Here is a 22,911-nt window from a genome sequence, read left to right on the forward strand (position 1 = left end):
ATCTTTTTTTTTTAATTTTTTTATTTTTTTGCGGTACGCGGGCCTCTCACTGCTGTGGCCTCTCCCATTGCGGAGCACAGGCTCTGGACGCGCAGGCTCAGCGGCCATGGCTCACGGGCCCAGCCGCTCCGTGGCATGTGGGATCTTCCCGGACTGGGGCACGAACCTGCGTCGCCTGCATTGGCAGGCGTACTCTCAACCACTGCGCCACCAGGGAAGCCCAATCCTGTGGGATTTTGACCATGGGCATTTTGGCCACGTGTGGGCCCGTATCACAGCCTTTAGAGGCTGTGCTGCCTCAGGAGTCTCAAGCATGGGGATTGCCATTCTCTTCCAAGAATCTATTTCTTTGATGTTATTTTAAACCTTGGTTAGTTTTTGTTTCAAGCAGAATCACAGGTAGAGAATACATTGACATGTTTGAAGAGAATGTTCCTGATTGCTCTTCCTTGGGCAATCCTTGTTTTCACAGAAATCCCACCCTGTATCGGTGCTCTCTTTCCTTCCCTATGTTACGCTCATCATATTTAGAGCCTTCATTAAAAGTCTCCTGAAATGTCGTATTTGGACAGTCTAGCTTCTTAGAAATGTAAATAGCTTCTTTTCACAAAAAAAAGAAGTCCCAGCTTTGGACTAACAGATCTCTTTCTCCCAGAATTGATAGGAGGTGAGAATCTAATCTTCCCTGCTATTTATTTAACCAAATCTGGTAAATGATGCATTTTTGCTCTATTTATGTTTGTCCTTTTTTTTTGCCTAGGTCAAAGAGTTCTACTCCTATCAAAATGAACCAATAGCCATAGAAAATCTCAAGAGAGGCCTGGCTAGTCTATTTCAGATGCAGTTAAGCTCTGGAACTACCAATGAGGTACTTACTAATATTATTAAGGATCCAGAAACGTATTTGTCAATAAAGTTACCAAAATTGTTTATATGGGTTTCTATCTGCAGAAATTCAGTCAAAAAAAAAGTTACTGCTATGGTAATGCTTAGAAAAGATGACTTGGGTGGTTATCTCATTTACATACAAAACGAATTGCCGTTTACCCCAATTTGTATTTGAATACAAGGTAGAGGGAATTAGAATAAGTCATACTAAAGAGACCTATAGAATGACGGAATGATAGAGATGCAAAAAACCTTGGAGAATATTCCAGTGGTATCACCGTGCATCACTATCCCACGGGGAGCTTATTAAAAATATAGATTCCCTGGATTCACTGCAGAGATTCTGATTAAGTAGGTTAGCATCTGTATTTTAACAGTTTCTCGGCTAATGTAGATGCATTGTCAGTTGGAGGAACCACTGGTCTATACAAACCCTCTTCATTTTATAGATGAAGAAACCGAGGTTGAACTAGGGAAGTTGAGTGACTCCTTCAGTACCATACTTGGAGTCAAAAGCAAAGCTGAGTCCAAGTTTTCTTGTCTGAATTCAGCCAGTCCATCAGTGGGTGAGAAAATCTGATGGCAAGGCTGGGCCAAGGGAATGCTGGTTAGCTTTCTAGAATGAAGACTGGGGTTGGTACTTGTAGAGGCCAGAGGGAAGACTCAGAGATGCTAAACTGAGTCTGTACTGAGATACATTTGCCTACATTCAAACTGTTGATGTGACTTATAATGAGTTGAATTAATCCCACAGGTTTTTAAGGATTTCGAATCATACTCAGCTCATCAAAGCATGTGAGCATACGCATGCGCACATGCACACATACACACAGCCTACATACAGCATTAAAAGTCAGTTCCCCTTGCCACATAATTACCCACTTACGAGAGGTTTTGATTATGACCAGGCCATTTGTCCAGTTCCTATTAGACATTAGAGAGAAGTAGGAAATCCTTTATTATTCCTGGGGCAATATGAAGGCACTCATAAGACTCAAACAAAGGGAATGGAAAAGAATCCACACGCTGCAGGAAACACTGAATTCTTCTGCCTTCCTAGCTTGTCAGCCTGGGCAGAAAGTCAGTCCCCCATGACATATTAGAACCCCAATTTTCAAGCCACTTCCCACTGGAATTCAAATGGTCCATGTGAGAATCCCAAACATTGTATTTTTGCTTTTCTTTTTAGGTAGATATCTCTGGAGATTGTAAAGTGACCTACCAGGCTCATCAAGATAAGGTGATCAAAATCAAGGCCTTGGATTCATGCAAATCAGAGAGTTCTGGATTTACAGCCCTAAATCCGGTATGCTTGCTATCACTTTCTTTGAGGCAACCAAGTAATTACCTTTTGTAGAGATTATTTTAAAATAATAGGTGAATAAGGTAACAATATAATTTGGGAACATTTATAATTTTTAGTTTAGGGTATTAATTTTGTATAATATCAAATGAATAGGTTTATCTTAATATATTGTAGGTTTGGGTGACGGGGAAGTTCTTGTGAAGATGAAAAGATAATTCACTATTTGGCTTGATTCAAAGATAAAAAGCTAATTACTTGTTACAACCACATATATTTATTTATTTAGGTCTTGGGTGTCACTTCGAAAGGCACATCTGTCACTACCTATAAGATAGAAGACAGCTTTGTTGTAGCTGTGCTCGCAGAAGAGATACATGCTTTGAGGCTGAATTTTCTACAAACAATTGCAGGCAAAATATTATCAAAGTAAGATAATGTTAGAATTTAAGTTTTCTTTACTGTTCTTTGATATGTTATTATACTTGGTTTAAAAAAATATATGTGTGTATATACACGCACATGTATGTGTAGTGCTTCCTCATTTTGACTGAGTTCTTTTAAAACAGTGATTATGTCTGTTCATCTTTATTTTTCATATTATCTACAGTAATATATGGCATGTAATAAATACTTAATGTTTTTAAATAGAATTTCATTAAAAATAAATTGTTAATTGAATAGAATTTAAATTTTGAAAAGGTAAACTACTTGATTCATTCTCATTTATTTTCTAATTTCTCTGTCAAATGATTTTAATGTTAAGCATTAAAAAATGGTGGCATTTGTGAGTTCTCGCCTCAAGATTATTTTTTGTTATTGTTGTTAATAAGCACAGAAAAGTTCCATACTGAAGTGATGTGACAGAATTTTTGATGTGATTTATAGTACTTACATATTCGAGCCTATTATTTCAATTGGAGAAAATTTCTCTGGTCAGAATAGTTCTCACAGGCTAAAGAACTAGAATTTCAAATCTAAGAGTATGTATTATTTTCAAATTTTAATTCAGAAGAACATCTCTAGCATTAAATGTTAGTTTTATCTTATGTCATTGTTTCTCAAATGTTTTTTCTGAAGTAGCCCTAATGTCAGAGGTACATGGTTGCAAAATCTTGGGAGAAATGCTTCAAACCATAAATGCTTGAAATTTTATTGAAGTCTCCTCTGGATTAGAACCTTGTGTTCTACTTTGTACTATATCCATATTGTTTTCATATATTTTCATATAAACTTAATATTTTTAATTACTTAGGTTTATCAGGTTTCCATTGCTCTATAACACACCACTCCAAACTTAGTGGTATAAAAAAACAACAATCGCTTTATTATTCTCACTCATAATCCTGGCACTTGCCTTGGTCCTGCTAGGCATGCCTCTCTTGGTGTCTGTTGTACAGTTGCAGACAGTCACTGACCAGAGATGGTTCAAAGGCTGCTCCCTCACCTATCTGGTGTCCGGGCTGGGAGACTCAAACTACTGAGGCACCTTATACATCTCTGTTTATTTCCACGTGGCCTCTCAACATGGCAGGTTTGGGTAGCCGGACTTCTTACATGGCAGCTCGATTCTCTCGAGGTATGTGCTGCTAGCATGCCAGATGAAAGCTGAATTCCCTTTTATGACTTAGCCTTACAAGCCACATATTGAAACTTCTACTGTTCTCTGTGAGTCGGGGCAGTCACAGAGTCCTGCCCGTGTTCAAGGAGAGGGATGTAGATTCCACCTCTTAAAGGGAGAGAGGCAAGCTTCTGAAAGAGCATATCAGATAAAAATATTATTGAGGCCAGTTTTGGAAAACAAGATTTCCTAATTGTCTTAGTTAATAAGTGAAACGTGGTTGTACTGAAGACATCATTTTCAGAGAGCTGGGCTAAATCCAAAAGAGGTAACATCACATATCCAGGCAAATTTTCTTTCCTATAGTCTCTTGTCATAGTATCTTTACACTCCAGACTTAAATTTTCGAATCTTTGAGTAAAATTGTTGCTCCAGAAAAATTTCATAATTGTCTTGAGGTTTCTGTTACTGCTGGAGATATCACTGTTTGAAAGACATGGCCTTACAGAATTTGAATAAATTAGTATCTTGTTTGCCAAAAGAATGACAATTAGTAGCTTGTTCACTCAAAAGAATGCTGCTAATGTGACATTTCTCTTCCTTGGTTATGCAGGCAGAAATTAGAGCTGAAGACAACAGAAGCAGGCCCAAGACTGATGGCTGGGAAGCAGGTTGCTGCCATCATTAAAGCAATTGATTCGAAATACACGGCCATTCCCATTGTGGGCCAGGTCTTTGAGAGCGAGTGCAAAGGATGCCCTTCTGTAAGTGTGAGCAGCTGCGTTGTGTGGCCAAATCATGGAATAATCATGGCTTAAAGTTCTGTTTTCCTTTTGTCTCCAATGGAAGCTTCAGTTAATTTGTAAAGAAAGTTTACAAAGAACTACCAGCCACCACTGAGTTATAATGGCAGTAGCCTAATAATATGCACCCAAGGTGATGCATAATACAACAATAATTAACCAATGATTACCATCCACTCATTTCAAATAAAAAATGTTATGACTTAAGGAGAGCTTCCTCAGAGCAGCACTTAGAATGCAGTGGGAATAAGGACCTCATGAAGTTAAGGGGAAGCATGGCATCAAGAGCACAGACAGCGGTCTGAATCCTGAAAGTTCTGCCATTTGGTAGTAATATGTCCACAGGTGAAACGTTTTACTGACCTCAGTGTTCTGAGGATCGCTGTGAGGACTAAAAAAGGATACCAAACTCTTTGCCTAAATTGGGAACACTGATTTACCATGCCCCAACCTCCCCTACAGTTATAGCCAGAAATGAGATAGCACATCCCCAAGGCAAAGTGTAGATCATCTCGTAACATTTGTAATCCAGCAAAGAGAAATTTCATTTATTGCATGAATCATTTGTGATGTATGGCCACAGATATGACTCTGGGTTCCAGCATTTCCTAATACTTCACGTCTTGTCAGGAGAGCAAACCCTTGGCTTCAGGCTCTGTTTGTATCTACCAGAAGATGCTCTACCCTTGGCTATTATTAGTGTTGAGAAAAGTAGACACATCAAGCACTAATACCATAATTTGCTTAAAGTGTGAGGCACTAATTCCTTGCTAGTTTCTCAAATATACCAAAATTGAATTAAGGGAAAAACAAAATGAGACAAAAAAAGTAATTGTTCTCACACTTGGTTTTTTCTTTTGTTTTTCTTCCATAAATCATCTCATGTTCTGGTGTAATTTTCTAATGTCATATGAGATGGAAATTATTTAGAAAGTTGACTAATGAAACTAATCATCTTTTCTTACGCTATTAATTTCTCCCCCCACAGTTATCTGACATTATGAGCCATCTAAGATTTTTCATAACTATTTCTTCATTATTATGGGAAAGGTTTATGTCTTTGAGGAATTTGTTTTCCAACTTCAGTATAATGTCACCAGTGCAACCCTTTAAAGAAAAAAACAAATCTGACTTCACATTGATATGCTCTCTGCCCTCAGAAGTGACCCAGTAAATCTTTAGCTAAGTACAACTGGAATTTTGTTTTGGAATATCCTCTTAAGATTAGGTAACCAAAAGGGACTTGAAAAAAGAGAAAAATGTATATCTGTTGCTTATTGGAAGGAATGAGTAATTTAAAAACTGGCAGCATGGACATTATTCAGAGTTAGAGGTCACTGATGAGATTTAATACATTTTTTTACAACTGGGGAAAAGTGGTAAACTACGAAAAATGTTTTTAGCTTATTTCTAAGCCAAAGGATGTCATTAATTAGAACTATTTACTATTTTTAAAACCACAGTAGCATAATGATGGTGTATGTGAGAATTACCTTTATCTAAATAATACTCTACTTAACACGGATATATGAAATGAACAGTTCAGACCCCAGCAACATGTTTTACTATTGTTTGCAAACTATTTACTATTGTTTGCATCTCATACAGCAGTAAAATAAAGAGAATAGGGAGCTCAAATTATTACAGAAACTGGTTTTCAGTAAGGTTCCACTGCATAAGAAACCTGATACAATTCTTCAGCAGTTCTGATTTTTTTCCCCTCCAGAATATCCTGTTGTTAATGAAATTTTGGCATCATTTCACTATGGTGGTCAAAGTCTGGCCTCAGATAGAATTCCCTTGTTGTAACCATGGAATGACCCATATGCCCAGAAGCTTGAGGTCCTTTGAGCTAAGTGCTAATAGACAAAGACAGTCCTCCTACAGGGGAATTGTACACAGAGTCAGCAGGCCTCTGGGTTAGCCTCTGAGAGCCACAGGAGTGTGGTATGGACAGGGGGCGATCAGATACATTGAGGTAAGACACAAAAAGCTTCTTTGGCTTGTCAGATACAAAGGAAAGTTTATGTCTGGAAAGAACATCCTTTGTAAGTGTGGATGTTCAGAATTATGAATGTGGTATGGGCCTGTGGCCATGTTTTACAGCTCTCGGAGCACTGGCAGTCCATCAGAAAACACCTGCAGCCTGACAACCTCTCCAAGGCTGAGGCTGTCAGAAGCTTCCTGACCTTTATTAAGCACCTCAGGACTGCAAAGAAAGAAGAGATCCTCCAAATCCTAAAGGCTGAAAACAAGGAAGTACTGTAAGTGCCCTGAACATTGTGTGGGGTTGTCTGTGGGAAAGCATTACTGGGTTATTGTTTATTAAGCAAGTAAGATCTCTTTTTAACCAACTGCCTCACCTTCCAATCAATTGTTTTGTTGTTTTGTGTTTTCATTGAACAGTTATACCTCAGTGCAGTAATGCAGTGGTTAATTGACCAGACATGCAATAACAAGTTTTCAGTAGTGACTCAGAGTGAACATTGTTTTTTGAGTATTCATGAGTTTACATCAGGTCTGGATTGGTACATAGATGGGGGGGGCGGCAGGGCTTCATTGTGACACCACAGTGCATGTGCTGCCTCACTGTTGTGAAATTGTGTTCCCTAGCTATTCATTTACACTCGAAAAGATTTCAGAGTTGATTATAAAAACAAAAAACGAATATGATTTTTTCAGTTGAAAATGTGCTTTCATTTTTATGTGATCATCCCCATTGAAGCCGTGTTTTAAAAAGAAAATTGAGTACTGAGGTAAACAGCCAAAAGAATCCAGAGAAAAGAAATATGTACATTATTTGAATATTTGATGAGAGAATGCTTTATTTGACATGCATTGTAAAGAGAGTTGACTTAATTACCAAATTTACTTTGTAAATACAAATACACTTTCTAAGTAAAAGTGTTTTGGTCTTGTAATATAAAATTTGTCTGTAACTACAAATTCAACCATATGACACTAATTATCTTAACTGATGATATAGAACATGGCTCAATTAATTTGACAAACAGTGGAAACTAGCCATTAAGATAATAAAAAGTAGAAAGTGGCCAAGTTACACACGCGCATGTACACACACACACACACATACACACACACACACACAGAGCAGCAGTAGTCACTGAGTTCAAGGGACTCAATTACCCAAGAATAAGAGAATTTAGTTTTTTTTCTGAGAAGTCTGTTTATTCTAGATTGTATTTGTTATTTACTCATCTTGAGGACACTAAAAAAATTGATATGAATTCCATATGACAAACCAAAAGTTAGCTGGGTACTATCTTCAAAAATAAATATTTAAACCAGAAGTTAAATATATGCAAAATCATAAATTCTCAGACTCTGTCTTAATCATAGAACTTAGGAAAAATATATTTTAGAGTGACTTATCTTTTTATCAAAAGCAAAAATATGACAAGAATAGTGCAAAAATTAGCTATTTAGAACGGAGATTACACTAAGCCTTAGCCTATTTGTATCCTAAAAATTTTAAGGTGGCAATAATTTGTATGATTGCATGATGTAGTTTCTAAATCAGGTTATTTACGCAATATTGTACCATATCATAGGTAACACACACGTAACGTAGTACGGTAGAAAAGATACTAGGATGCGCTAATATCAGAAGACCTAGTTTTAAATTCTGACTTCCAACAACATACAACCTTTAAGTAGGTCATTTACATTTAGCTTCCCTGAGCCTCACTTTCAACATCTGTAAAATACAGAGAATAATTCCTTCTATTTATTGTAGGATAGTGAAAGTCAGGGTGGTGGAATGTAACATTTCCCGAAGTTTTTATTATGTGTATCTTATAACTTATACAATATTAACAAGTATGCCAAGAAGAAAGGCTTCTGTGAGCAACTGAGTTTGAAAAACACTGGGAAAAACCAAGTTAAACAGTTCTCTGCTACAGAAATATCCAGCATCTTTAATCTGATAATATTATGTATAAGTTTCCTTAAACATGTTCCAAACTTACACGACTTTGAAAATCCCTTTTCTTAAAGCATTTGGTAGGACTAGTATTGCATGAAAAACACTTTAGGGAACACTGTAATTAAAGACCGTGTACTCCAGTCAGAAAAACCTGAGTTCCAATCCTAGCTATATTTTTACCAGCTATGGGACCTTGAACAAATGACTGGATATCTCTGTTTCTTTATATATAAGGGAGAATATTAGTATTAAACTGATAGAGATGTTCAGTGAGGTGATGGTATTAAAACCAGCATATATTTATTGAACATTTACAATGTGCCAAGCACTATTCTAAGTGTTTTACATAGATCATGTAATTTAATCCTCTCAACAATCCTAAAATAACTACTGTTTTTAGCCCCATGTTATGGATGAAGAAGTTAAAGCAAAAAGAGGTTGCACACCTAAAATTCCTAGTGCAATAATAGACACTTAATAAGTATTACGTCTCTCTCAGTTTGCTTCATTCACTAGGCTTTTTGTTAGGATCAAAATGGTATAGTGCAAGAATATCTTTCTTAAAAAGTATAACATATTAAATACATGTATGGTGTGAATGTGGAATAAAATATATATCAATACATACCTAATATGTTCATTAGTATGGCAACTAGTTTCCGAAATTTTACCATCCCAAGACTCAGCCAACAAAAGATTCTTGATGAGTAGAATATGTAACTAGCACTTTCCTGCAGGAGTTTTGCTCTGCTCACAACTAATCATTGTGGTTGAACTTGAACTATACCATGGTGCTTTTTATTTTTTAAAAAATGAGCAAAAACGTCTCTCTTGGATATAAATGAAAGTTTAAAGAATGCCCCACCTTTCCATTAAATAATACTGCCCTAGTTAAGTTATGTATTTGAGAAATGTATATATTTGCAAAGCTAATTAGAGAAAGAATTGATTTGGGGGACCATAGCTTTTATATATGACCCATACAGAAAAGTTTGAACCTAATTTATAATATTATTTATATGATTTTATTTATAAATCTCCAAATTATATTTGGCTTAGGCTAATACAGTAAAATTAATTTGTATATTCTGATTATACATTGAGGAGAAAGAAGGGAGTTAAGGGAGAGATTTCAAATAAAAGGGGGAAGGGTCTTTGGTGAAAGTCATTCATTTTTCTTTTGTTTAAATAAAAAAATTTTCACTTCTTTAGGAAATGTAAACCAATGGGGTCTATGAATGGTAGCGATTCAAAATAATTTCTTAAGCACCCTAAACATTGATATCCATGACCATGCCTTTTTTGTAGACCCCAGCTGGTGGATGCTGTCACCTCTGCTCAGACCCCAGACTCATTAGATGCTATTTTGGACTTTTTGGATTTCAAAAGTGACAGTAGCATTATCCTCCAGGAGAGGTTTCTCTATGCCTGTGGATTTGCCTCCCATCCTGATGAAGAACTCCTGAGAGCCCTCGTTGTAAGTCAAATGGAAACTGCAAAAATAAAGGCTCTGGGCTGCTCTTAGGAATCTAGGCAGTAATTAAATTTGCTAGCATCAGAATACAGGCTGAAATACAGCCTTCTGATTAGTCATATTCAAATTCCTTTGGACTATTTTCTTTCTGTTAATCATTACCTGTACAGTAGATTATTTCACATAGTGTCTTCTTTGTAATTCCTCTAAATAACTTAAACTATACTTTATGGAAATTTAAAGATTGTGTTCACCTATCACATAATGTAACATAGGACAAAATTTCAGAGGGGAGAAGTTTTGATTATGCTTCAAAATTTGATTTTAAAAGATTTGTTTTGACTTCAAAAATCTTCATGGTATTTGATGTACAGTACATTGTATAATGTATAATCTTATACATGTTATATATATATATATATATAAGATATAATTCTTCTGATATTAAAAATTATATTGGAAGCAAAAGCTAGAGTTCTCTTGGATCCAAGGTTTAAAAACAAAAAGTGCACTTATTCACTTATGATTTAGGGGAATAGTTCATAATCTTTTTAGAAAATGGGTTTGTTTGAAAAATCTGATACCCATACATAAAATTACCCACACATAAAATTTTACAGATCAATTTTTGGATTCACTGACCCAATGAGCCCAGTCCATAAACCTCTCAGGACTTCACAGACCCATGTTAAAAATACCTGAAAGAACTCTAAGACTTTTCAACCCAAAGCTAGACAGTGAATTTGTAAGTGTCCCCAAAGCAAAATTCAGAGTTTGCAACCTAGGAACATAAAAACAATTTCCTCAGACTTTGGCTACTTTGTTTCTTTACTTAAAATATCCCTTGGAAATGTTTAAATGTTTCGGTAACCTATTTTATCCTTGTTTGGCTAATAGAGTAAGTTCAAAGGTTCCTTTGCAAGCAATGACATCAGAGAATCCGTTATGATCATCATTGGGGCCCTTGTCAGGAAGCTGTGTCAGAATGAAGGCTGCAAACTCAAAGTAAGTGCAAATCCAATCTCATTTATTGTATCTATAGTTCCGGACCAATCTATTTAACATTTACCGTGCTGCCCACCATTGGGGCAGAAATCAAATTTGTATGGTTTTTATGACATCAAAGGACTATGACTTCTTATATTTTTCAATTTCCATAATTATTGGAGTTGGCTGGTTTACTTCAGCAATCATATATCAAATATCTTGGCTAAACACAAAACTCACATATAAAAACATCCATTCAGTAGTATTTAATGAGTGTTTACTCTGTGCTAGGCATTATGCTAATGCCTTAATATAAAGATACATAAAACATTCTACCATCCTCAAAGAACTCCTAGTCTGTTTATCAAATGCAAACAGATAAATAATAATATTGAAATATAAAAAGAGTGCTCTGGGGCTTCCCTGGTGGTGCAGTGGTTAAGAATCTGCCTGCCAATGCAGGGGACATGGGTTCGAGCCGTGGTCGGGGAAGATCCCACATGCCCCAGAGCAACTAGGCCCATGCGCCACAACTACTGAGCCTGCGCTCTAGAGCCTGCAAGCCACAACTACTGAGCCCGTGTGCCACAACTACTGAGCCCGTGTGCCACAACTACTGAGGCCCACGTGCCTAGAGCCTGTGCTCCGCAACAAGAGAAGCCACTGCAATGAGAAGCACCGCAATGAAGAGTAACCCCCACTAGCCGCAGCTAGAGAAAGCCTACACACAGCAACAAACCCCCAACACAGACAAAAATAAATTAAAAAAAAAAAAAAAAGAGTGCTCTGCCAATACTACAGAAGATGCACCAAACTATTCTGCTTGGGAGTGCTGGGGAGGCTGTCACCAAACTGATAATATCAAATAGCTTAGCCTAGAAGAGGTTTTTAGGTGAAGAGAGAGTTTTGTGGAATAAAGGATGTTCTAGGAGAGATACAATAATGTATAAAAAAGCCCAAACTCAAAATGAGCCTTGTGTGCTTGAGAACAGTGAGAAATTCTGTGGGGCTAGAGCAAAAAATATGTATGTTTGTGGGGCAGATAGGTGGGAGTGCTGATGAAGGAAAGAAGGGAAGAGAGAAGAGAGGTAGGCTGGATCTCTATTAATGGCAAGCTAAGGAGTCTCGACTTCATTCTGTAGAGAAAAAGGAGAATAATGTGGTTTTTAGGTGGTGAATGACACACGCCGATTTTTTTAACCTAGGAAGAAGCAAAATGGTATATAGACTGGGTGTCAGCTGCATTAGGGCCAGTACGATCTGATCAGAAATGTTTGCAACAACCTGGGCACGAATTAATAAAGGTCTGAATTAACGTAGGTGCTGTACGGTAAGAGAAGGAGACAGATTCAAGAGCCCTTTCGGAGATAGAATCGATAGTATTTAGTGACTGATGGGATGTGGGGAATGAGAAAGAGGTGAGAATCCAGGTGACTGTTAAGCTTCCAGGTTAGGATACTAGATGTATGGTGATGTGAACCACTTAAGCAAAATTTATATAGAACCTGGTTTGGGGGTGGGAGGAGGGTAGAGCTATTAATTTGGCTATGTTTTGGCTATGTTTGAATCCTTTGGGACACCAGGTTGAGTTGCCCAATAGGGAGATGGCCACATCCATCTGTAGCTCAGAAAAGGAGTTAGGACCAGGAATAGAGAGTGACTGAAACCTTAGGAGACAATGGGATTACCCAAGGGAGGCATATAGGGTGAGAAGGAAACAAAACAAAGGATTACATTTAAAGTTCTTCTGATAATGGGACAGCCTAGTTATCACATCTTTAAAGTTACCTTATGAGTCTAGCTGTAAACTATCCATCACTGTCATTCAGTTTTGTTAATGTTTTTGAGCAACTTTTAAAAAAATGCATCTTTGAAGATAATGAGACTTGGCTACCAAATGGACCATAGCAAATGTTCAGATTTTCTTTTCAACTTTCTGCTGTGGAATACTCATCTATCTTTTGCCCATATCAAAGACATCTGGATAGAAAGAAAACGATGTATTCTAAATACACATTTAAGGCATCTGCTGGGCACACAATCCACAATACCTTACTGTGCAAAAGGTACCTGCGAAGCTATCGAGTGCTATAGTTGTTCAGCATTTACTGGCATGAAGGCTACTGCCCTATGACAGTCTAAATGGCAGCTACACAGGTCACAATGAGTACTAAACCTCTATTTCTTTTTTCTATTTGTTTTTCCTTACATTTTGATCTCCCTGTATCCTAATTTCTTTTTTCACCAAATTTATATTTGAAAAAATTCAAACCTATGGAAAAGTTGTAAGAATAGCACAATTCCATTAATATTTGTATACCTGCTTCATCTGGATTTGCCAATTGTTAACGTATTATCATATTTGCATTACCTCATTCTGTTTTATTTCATTTTATATTATTTTGGTTGAACCCTTTGAGAGTAAGTTGCATGCATCTGACATTTTACTCCTAAAGACTTTTACTTCTTATTATTCGAGTGCCATTGCATCTAGGCTCTTATAATGGACAAAATACATATATTTACATTTATTAAATTGCTAGTTCATACTGCTACCTCCAGTTCTACAGGGTTCTTCCTCTCCTTCCGTCATTCTGTAATTATACCTTCCTTCTCCCACAGTGAGAACCCTGGTTCTCAAGAACATTAATATCCTGATTCATTTGCTCAATCCTAAAACATGTACAAAATAATTTTGGAATTGTTACACCAATGTCATTACAAAAACCAAACTGACTTAAATAAAGTTCAAGACTTCATCACAGTCTTTTTGACCTTAGAATATATTTCACCAAAGGTATACAGTCAGAGGACTATGTTCAAACATTGTTTGGATTAATTCTTTTTTATTCTCTTCTGTTTAGTTATGTTATTACTCATTTGCTTCTGTTTGAAATCAATTTTAGCCACCTTTCATCCTTGTTGACTTCATTTTATTTCTTGAACATATGGAATAGTAACATGATTCAAAAGTCAGGACTTTATTTGAAAAGTATTCTCAAAGAGGTCTCATTCCCTTTCCTACTCTTCCACCCATTCTCACCTACCTTTTCTATGTAAGCAGTATCATTAGTTTTAGGTTCTCCTTTCTGTTTCTTTTTGCAACAGTAAGCAGATGTACATACACATTTTATTTCTTTTTTCTTGCACAAAATATAGCCTTATATACACTCTCTTGCATCTTCTTTTTTCCACGTAACAACATACCTTGGAAATCACCCCATACTGGTTCACAGAGATCTTCCTCCTTCCTTTTACAACTGCCTAGTACTCTATTGTGTGTTAAACTGAGGCACAACAGTTTATTCTCCCATGTATGGTCATTAGGTGCTTTCCACTATTTTTACTATTACAAATAATGCTTAAATGAATAATCTTAGGCACACTTTCTCTTAATTTTGGAGATATAGCTTCAGGGCCAGGGTATTGGATCAAAATGCAGATTTGTTAGATTTTGCCAAATTATCTTCCATGGGAATTGTAGCATTTTATGCTTCCACCTGAATGCCTATTTCCCTGTAGGCTCAATAACAATGTATGTTGTCAAACTTTTGTATTTTTAAAGATCAATCTGGTAGTTGAGAAATGGTATTTCTTTAATTACATTTGAAGTTTAGCATCTTCATTCTCTTTGGGGGCCTTTTATATCTTCCCTACCCCCATCTCTCCCATGGTGTGTGTGTGTGTGCGTGTGTGTGTGTGCACGTGTGTGTGTACCTGCAGCCTGGTTTCAGAGTTTATAAATCCTATAGATGAATTAGATCTTAGGAACCTTTACTTTACAGATGATACTGAAGCCCCTAAAACATACGTAGCAGCAAAGGTAAAATAAGAACCTAGATGTCCCTATTTCTAATTTGTTTTTCCATTAAACTGTTAACTTGCTAGTTCATAGTTTCTAGGCCAGAAAACTAAAAGGCCTTTTCTGATTAAAGAATATGTTTGAAAAGTACCTAGCAAAGTACATGCTACATAAAAGGCATTCAAGGGATGTTTTTTGAACAGTATGTCAGCATTAATCAAATTTGGAATCAAGTGGAAACAAGCACTTTTTAAACATTTAGAACAAGACCTTACAGTTGAGTGCTAAGTGCTTTCACCGAAGTTGTTACTAAGGAAAAGGTGTGTGCCACCATTTAGGCACCATCTAACCATTATTTTAGAATTTCAGTGAATGGGCAGTTTTAGGAATAATCGATCACAAGGGAATTTTAAAAATGACTTTATGCATTCAGAATGTGTTTAAAAGTAAATATGCCCATTATTAATTATACTCATTGCTTCTTAATATGTTAATGTATGTATTTTTAAAAAAAAACAACACCACCTTTATCAAGCTTTACTTGTTCATTTTCATTGTGTGCCTCAGTCAGGCAACCAGTGTAAAACTTTCTAAAACCTTAGGCTGTTATCCTGGACACAAGAGAGAAGCTGATCTTACCCAAGCTTTGTTTAATATATGGTTATGCATATGTCTGATGTAGAATGTGATTCTTTAGGGAGTGGTAGAAGCCAAGAAGTTAATCTTGGGAGGACTTGAAAAAGCAGAAAAAAAGGAGGACAAAATGATGTACCTGCTGGCTCTGAAGAATGCCCGGCTTCCGGAAGGCATCCCACTCCTTCTGAAGTACGCGGAGACAGGAGAGGGGTCTATCAGCCACCTCGCCACCACCACTCTCCAGAGATATGATGCCCCTTTCATAACTGATGAGGTAAATTCTCCAAGAATGTTTGCAACATTCACAAAAGGAAAAAAGCATGCCTAATCACAAGTCAGATGCAAACTTCTCTGAAGTCACCCTATTTTTTTTTCCAAACTAACAATCTCTCTTTCCTGTTAGAAATAACCCTTAAATTGGATTTAAGGCTCTTCTGAAGCAGCCTCACATTTTGAATAGATAATGTCCTATATCCTGAAGCATAAATATTGAAGCACATTCTCTTGTTTTATCACCAAAGGTAATAGATAATGCTAAGATATAGGAAGTCAAGAATGTGAAAGGAAGATAAAGCAAGGGGAGTTGAATCTAAAGCTAAAAGATGAGAAACGGTCAGGCAGAAGAAAGGATATGTGTGTTGGATAGAATACGAGAAAGAAGTGGGAGTCTTTCAAGCAGGGGAAGCATATGGGTGAAGACCCACAAATGGGAAAGAGGGTGGAATATTCCAGGAAAAGAAATAAGTCCAGAATGACTGATACATGAAAAGTTAGGGAAAACATCTCTGCAATATGGTTATGCAGCCTGTACTTGAATGTTTCTGGTGACTAGAAGTTCAATATTTCACAAGACTTCTTCATTATTGGACAACTCACACTGTCCGATTTTTTTGCTCATATCAAGGTGATATCTTCCTTCCCGTGACTAACACTTATTTGTCTTAGTTTGGCTTCCCCTCTGGCAGGAGAATTCTACAAGTATTCGAATAGAGGCAAAGTCCTCTCTCCTTTTGGGTACCAATGCCAGTTCCTTCAGCAATTCCCTGTTAAATATGATTTCAAAATATCTTCCCCAGGATGAATTCTTATTGTCAAGTGGTCTTCTTAAAATTAATATCAAAATTCAATAAAGTACTCCAAATGATAATAAAAAAAAAGAAACATTCTTTTCTGAAATATCTTTACTTCCACAAGTTTTAAGATGCTCTTAAATTTTTTGACACTGGAATAACCTGGCTTAAGTACTACCATGTTGGTTCCTACAGCTGCATTTTCAGGAAGCCATCCCAGCTATACTTTTTTTTAGGGCAGAGAATGTTTATAAAGTGTAAGATAAACTGCCTGTTGAGAATGATGTTCCCGGTTTGCAACTATGTTTTGTATCACAGTTGATAAGCTGCAAAGTGTGGTAATTAGGGTCATGAGTTTTTGACATAGACAGACCAACATATGGATTCTGGCTCTGTCCCTTCCTAGTTGTTTTTGCTTAGGTGATTCTTAATTCCTATATACCTGACAACAAAGCTCAACATTTGCGGGAGATAGAAAAAGACAGAGGAAAGTAGAACTGAAAGAAATATTTATAAATGCCTAGTACAGAACCCCAAGCACTGCATATTGTTAGGCAATGCTAGTGACCAATGAAATTATTTGTTGCCGCAGAATGTAATTATTTTGGCAAATTTTCTTTTGTGTTAATGTTTTGTTGAAAGAAGAAAATCCTCTGATATGACTTATGGACTTTAGGTGATAATGATGTATCAATATAGATTCATCAAATGTAACAAATGTACCACTGAGATGCAGGATGTTATACAGGAGGAGGTTGTATGTTGGGGGGAGAGGGGAGGCATGTGGAGCACGAGGTATATAGGAATTCTACACTTTAAGCTTAATTTTGCTGTGAACCTAAAATTGCTCTAAAAAATAAAAAGTCTATTAATTAAAAAGAAGAAGGGAAAATTCTGAGGTACCTCATTGTAAGGAAATGTAAGTTCATATAGCCATCTCTCTCCAGAGCCCCTTTGCCATGTGGCAGTAGTGTCTTTGAAAATTCTGTGGTTGTTAGGGAATACCATGATATGCTGCAATAACAAACAAGACTCAAAAATCTCAGCTTCTCATCCACTCTATGGCTAAAGTAGGTAAAAGAAAATGTGGCCCTGAGCTCACTACCGTAGTAGAAGAGAGAGAGGAATAAGATACACCAGCTCTTAACTGCGTTGGCCCAGAAGTTACCCGCAGTGATTCCGTTCATGGTCCATTAGCCAGAACTATGACCCCAACATAATTGCAAAAGAATATGGGAAATATTGGAATACATGTCTATTTTATGAGCGTTAACTCTTCCTGCCCGATATCAATTTTAAAAATCTAGATGCGCACTAACTAAGCTTGAACATCTTACGAACAGGTGAAGAAGACTATGAACAGGATATACCACCAGAATCATAAAGTTCATGAAAAGACTGTGCGCACTACTGCAGCTGCCATCATTTTAAATAACAATCCATCCTACATGGAAGTAAAAAACATCCTCCTCTCTATTGGGGAGCTTCCCAAAGAAATGAATAAATACATGCTCGCCATTGTCCAAGACATCCTACGTTTTGAAACGCCTGCAAGGTATGAAGCAGTGCCCCGTCTCTGCTTATCCAAGCTTATTTGTATATTGATGTGGTACATGTGTGGCTAATAATAATGTTGTGGTCTTTATGCTGGGTTATGTTGCATAAAACCAGAGAGTTTGCCAAATCTATTTGGAGGGCCAGATTAAACAACTTCACTTTGGCACTGTGATTTGGAACTCTGGGTATGATTTTTTTACTCTAGGTCTCCCGTTCGGTCTGGTAACATCATATTGCCAAATGTTAGCAATGTTTTAAAATCCAACTGTATTTTCAGTAGGACTATTTTTATAACTAGCATCATAAAATGAGGTAGGTTCCCACCAAATGGTCTTTCATCTTAACTTTCCAAATGTTAGGAATCTTTGAAGCCTCATTTATCACAGGTTAAATGAATTTACCATTTGAGTTTAAAACCATAGACAAGACCCATGTTTTAGGACTATTCAAAGTACGAAGTATGGAATCAGCAGACTTCATTGCTCTCAGTTACTCATTGGAATCATCTTCCTTCTAGTTCCCAAGTCTCTTCTCCCAAATTCACTGCTGTCCCTTTTCCTCACTGAAATCAGAGGGCCAGGGAAGGAAGCTCCATTTCCTCCGAGTTACATGCCGAGCACTGCCTTCAGGAAGGATCATGTTTGAGTGTTCCCAGTTGAAAAGGGAAACAGACATGGGGGGAGGGTGGGAAATAGGAGAAAGGGAATGGAAAAAAAGGCAGTAAAGCTGAAGGAAAGAAACAAGGAGTAAGACTGAAGGGAAAAGAAACAGGAGGAGTAAGTACAGACAAAGGAGCAGGGCAAGTAAGGAAGCAGGGGGAAGCAGATCAGAGATGCAGAAAAGAAACAAATTCTCTCTGCAGCCATGTGTACCTGGTCAAATGCATTTGATTTCTCCTTCTATTGCTTTGCTTTTGTGAGACTCTGTGGGGGAGATCCTGGGTGTATTTGCTGCCATTGTCTTGTGAACCTAGTGATTCAGGGGACAGTAAAGAGGAAGCAGCGGAGTAGAGAGCAGCCTGGGAAACATGAGGAAGCCATCGCGAACAGGGCAGGTCAGATTCTCAAAACTGAAAGCATCAGAGTTGGAAGGGACTTCAGAGGCCCCCTCGCTTGCTATCTCTCTCCAGTGAGGGGGTCTAGTCTCCTGGCAGGTGGTGTCCAGACTTTGCTTGCACCTCTCCAGTGGTGGGAGGGTCACCACCTCTGAGGGAACTTGTGTCATCATTTAGAGACTCTCTCCATTACTGCTTTGCATAACTGAAATCTTCTATTGGCCCAGATTTTATTCCTGAAGCAAAGTGGAAGAGATCTAATCATTCAACCACATGCAGCCCCTTTGAATATTTGAGGACTACTCTTCATCTTTCCTTTTTCAGGCTAACATCTTATAATCTAGTGATACTGGGGGAAAAACCTATAAGATAACCATTCTTCCTCTCAGTGATGTTCTACCTCAGAACTAGGTCCAGATTTCTTTGGTTGGTTATTTTGATTTCATTTTTGCTGAGTTGTTATAATTTTATTATTACTGATATGATTAGTGTTAAGTAGTCAGGAATGGAAATATCTCAACACTAACTAGTTAAGTAGATAAAATAGAGGTATGGGGTCAGGTTTAAGACTTACTCTAGAGGAGACTATTGGCTTTTACTGAGATGTTTCTTTAAGTGAAAACTACACAAATATAGAAGAAATTCCTGGGAATTTGCTGTTAATTATCATTAGCCAGTGATAACATTAGAGGGTGTAGGAAAACATTTAAAGAAATATTGGGCAACCTCTCCAGTTTGGTACAACTTTCCTTAAAAGTATCTACTATTTAACAATAGAACCACGATGATTCAAAGAACATGTGTTTTCCACTCCTGAGGTGTGTCCATCAGTCAGCTTAAGCCATCTCATAGCTGGCTGAACTCGCCTCGCTGTCATTTTGATACCAAACTGAATTTCAAATATCCGAGGAATGGAGGGGAAAGCCCTCATCCTGATGCTGGTACTCCAGCTGGCGCCTCCCCAGTTTTGGAGTGGCATGAGGAAAATTTGGCCCCCTCTTTTTTTCCACTGAGGATTTGGGTTCTTTCCAAATCTGACCTGGGAAACAGCCATTACCATGAATGTGCAGCTTTTTCCTTTTACGTGTTACAGCAAAATGGTCCGTCGAGTTCTGAAGGAAATGTTTGCTCATAATTATGACCGTTTCTCCAAGAGTGGATCCTCTTCTGCCTATACTGGCTACATAGAACGTACGTAACCCAAAAAGGGGTTCTCCCTCCCTGCTCCGTCCCCTGCTCGGTATTGCTGGAACTGTTGTTAAATTACAGGTTTGTTTTTTTTTTTTGTCCTTAGGTAGTCCCCATTCGGCATCTACTTACAGTCTTGACATTCTTTACTCTGGTTCTGGCATTCTAAGGAGAAGTAACCTGAACATCTTTCAGTACGTTAGGAAAAATCCTCTTCATAGTATTCAGGTATCTCATGTTTCATTAATTTTGCTTATTAAAGTATGTAAGAGGTTAGTGTGCAGTAAAATAAAATATATACTAATGATAACACTATAGAACGCATAAATTAATGGTGGATCTATCATCATCTGCAAGAGGCTGTATGGTTTACAGTCCCAGAGAGAGTTTCAAACATGAACTTGAAAACTTATATGTTCTGAGTCACTGGACTTGCCAAACATCCATAGTTTTTTCAAAGGTACACATAGTCACAAAATTGAAGTCATGCCAGTATTTCTCATGTATGTTTTAAAAACTGTTTTTATCCATAGATATATTCCCTGGAGCTCCAGATATTTAGTTATAGAATATATTTCCTTCTCTTTGTGTTTCTATGAAGAGACTGATTCCCCATAATAAAAGCTTTCATGATAGAATATGGTTCTCCAAAGAGTCAATCTATATTTTTTCAATATTGCTAAGAGAGAAAAGAATAAAGTGTAGGCATTTGACAACTGGCTGACTTCCATCCCTTTAGTTTTACCCCAAATGTGGTGACAATCTCTAAAGGCTTCCTAATTGTGAAATATACTTTCTTTATAGTTTTTATGCATATCAAACTATAGCCTTCTCAATAAGCTCATTTAAGCTTTAAAAACGATGCAATGTATATAAACTTGAGATCTTATCAATATTGTATTACTACACCTTTGGTAGGAATCTAGTTAGGATACTATGCTTTCTGTCCTGAGGAATCACCATCTGTTTTCTGATATGCATTCTGAAATGCCAAATGCCCAGTGGCTAAGGTGCTGGGTGTGGAGGACAGAGAATCTGTAGGATTCCTGTGTGTGGCAGAGATCAGGATGTGAGGCTCCTCATAGCATTCATCATCTTTTCTTTTACTGGAGAAAGCTTTATGTGGAAAGGTGTGAGTCATGGCTTAGAGAGTTCCACATCCTCTCATAGGGCAAACTGTCCCAACACTTCTCCGCCTCTTTTTAGGGGCTCTACAAGATAGCCGATCCACCATGTACGACAGTTCTGCAGAGACTGAGTCTCTAGGATGACGCCATTAAATGGAAAGCTCATGGTCATTGCAGTCAGACAGAAGGGGTTTGAGACTTACCTCTGCCATTTGAGCTTTTTTTTTGGCCTCATCTGCAAAATGGATACAAATCATATGAACCCCAAAGGGTGGCTGTGAGGAGTAAATGAAGAAAACGAACTCATATTCAGACCTGGAGTTGTTTTTGTTTTGTTTTTGTCTAGCAACTGCAAATGTTTGAGTTTTTGACCCCCGGGAAAGTTCTAGTTGTCAGCTCATCATCACGTACAGAACAGGCATGGAGCTAGTGTCATGAATGCTATATCCATTTTCTCTAGGTGGTCATTGAAGCCCAAGGACTGGAGACCTTAATTGCAGCCACTCCCGATGAAGGAGAGGAGAACCTTGACTCCTATGCTGGCTTGTCAGCCCTCCTCTTTGATGTTCAGCTCAGACCTGTCACTTTTTTCAACGGATACAGTGATTTGATGGCCAAAATGCTGTCAGCAACTAGCGACCCTATGAGTGTGGTGAAAGGACTTATTCTGCTAATAGATCATTCCCAGGTAATGCATTCTGCAACTGTTTACTGAATGTACCAGGCATGCTTTAAATGTACTCCATGCTTGGAGGATACAAGACAAAGTTCCACCCACCTTGGAACTCACATTCAAAGCATTTGAACCTCTTGGTATTATTGCCCTTTCTCTTTTGCTACAGGTAAATGTGTTTTCTTTTGTCTGTACTATCTGATTAAGTCATCTTTTCACTGTTGAGGCAAAAGAAGAAGTACTCAACATAATATGAGTATAATATAATATCATTTATATCTCCATAGAACTAAAAGGTGGGGGTGGGGGGTAACCGATGTGAACAGAGACAAGAAATTATGGAGAAAATAACCTAGGATTCAACAGAGAAGAGATGGCCTTATCTCTTCACTTGGCTTTCCTGGGCACAAGGGCTTAGATGATATTTTTTTCTGAAGGCAAGAGCTAAACTACATGGCTTCATAGTTACTGATGACATTTGTCACGACAACAATGGTAAGATCCAAATAGTGCATCATCCCTGCCAAATTCGTAGAGACACAAGCAACCACTGACACCAACCACACATTTAATGGAGACCCTGCCCCAAATTCTCATGTTCACAGAAGCTTACAAAGGTTCACTCATTGTTAAAGAGTAGGATTACTTTCATTCACTTGACCTGCATTCTTCAGAATAGTTTTCAGTTTGCTTCACCCTAAATCTTACATTACTGTACTAAGGTACGACAATACTATATTCTGTGTGGTAAGATTTAGGTGACCAGGTGACTGTGAGATGGGAGTGGGCTGCCTCATGGAATTTTTTGAGAAACAGAAAAGGGTTAATCTGAATAACCTTTG

The 22,911-nt window shown here is 37.5% G+C and overlaps 1 protein-coding gene across 2 annotated transcripts in view; it reads left to right on the plus strand.

Moving 5' to 3' along the window:
* Positions 1-22,911, plus strand: part of MTTP (microsomal triglyceride transfer protein) — a 53,852-nt gene that overhangs the window by 21,814 nt on the left and 9,127 nt on the right. For both annotated transcript variants that reach the window (XM_027116972.1, XM_027116971.1), the window contains 12 exons: positions 761-868; positions 2,078-2,194; positions 2,481-2,620; positions 4,366-4,516; positions 6,662-6,819; positions 9,810-9,978; positions 10,873-10,980; positions 15,462-15,674; positions 17,814-18,025; positions 20,175-20,272; positions 20,376-20,497; positions 21,857-22,084. In XM_027116972.1, the coding sequence (XP_026972773.1) occupies positions 761-868; positions 2,078-2,194; positions 2,481-2,620; positions 4,366-4,516; positions 6,662-6,819; positions 9,810-9,978; positions 10,873-10,980; positions 15,462-15,674; positions 17,814-18,025; positions 20,175-20,272; positions 20,376-20,497; positions 21,857-22,084 (1,824 nt within the window). The remainder of the gene's footprint in view (positions 1-760; positions 869-2,077; positions 2,195-2,480; positions 2,621-4,365; positions 4,517-6,661; positions 6,820-9,809; positions 9,979-10,872; positions 10,981-15,461; positions 15,675-17,813; positions 18,026-20,174; positions 20,273-20,375; positions 20,498-21,856; positions 22,085-22,911) is intronic.

Source organism: Aethalodelphis obliquidens, unplaced genomic scaffold (assembly GCF_003676395.1).
Source record: "Aethalodelphis obliquidens isolate GAN/ISIS:26980383/991018 unplaced genomic scaffold, ASM367639v1 scaffold17, whole genome shotgun sequence".
In the NCBI taxonomy this organism is placed as follows: domain Eukaryota; kingdom Metazoa; phylum Chordata; class Mammalia; order Artiodactyla; family Delphinidae; genus Aethalodelphis; species Aethalodelphis obliquidens.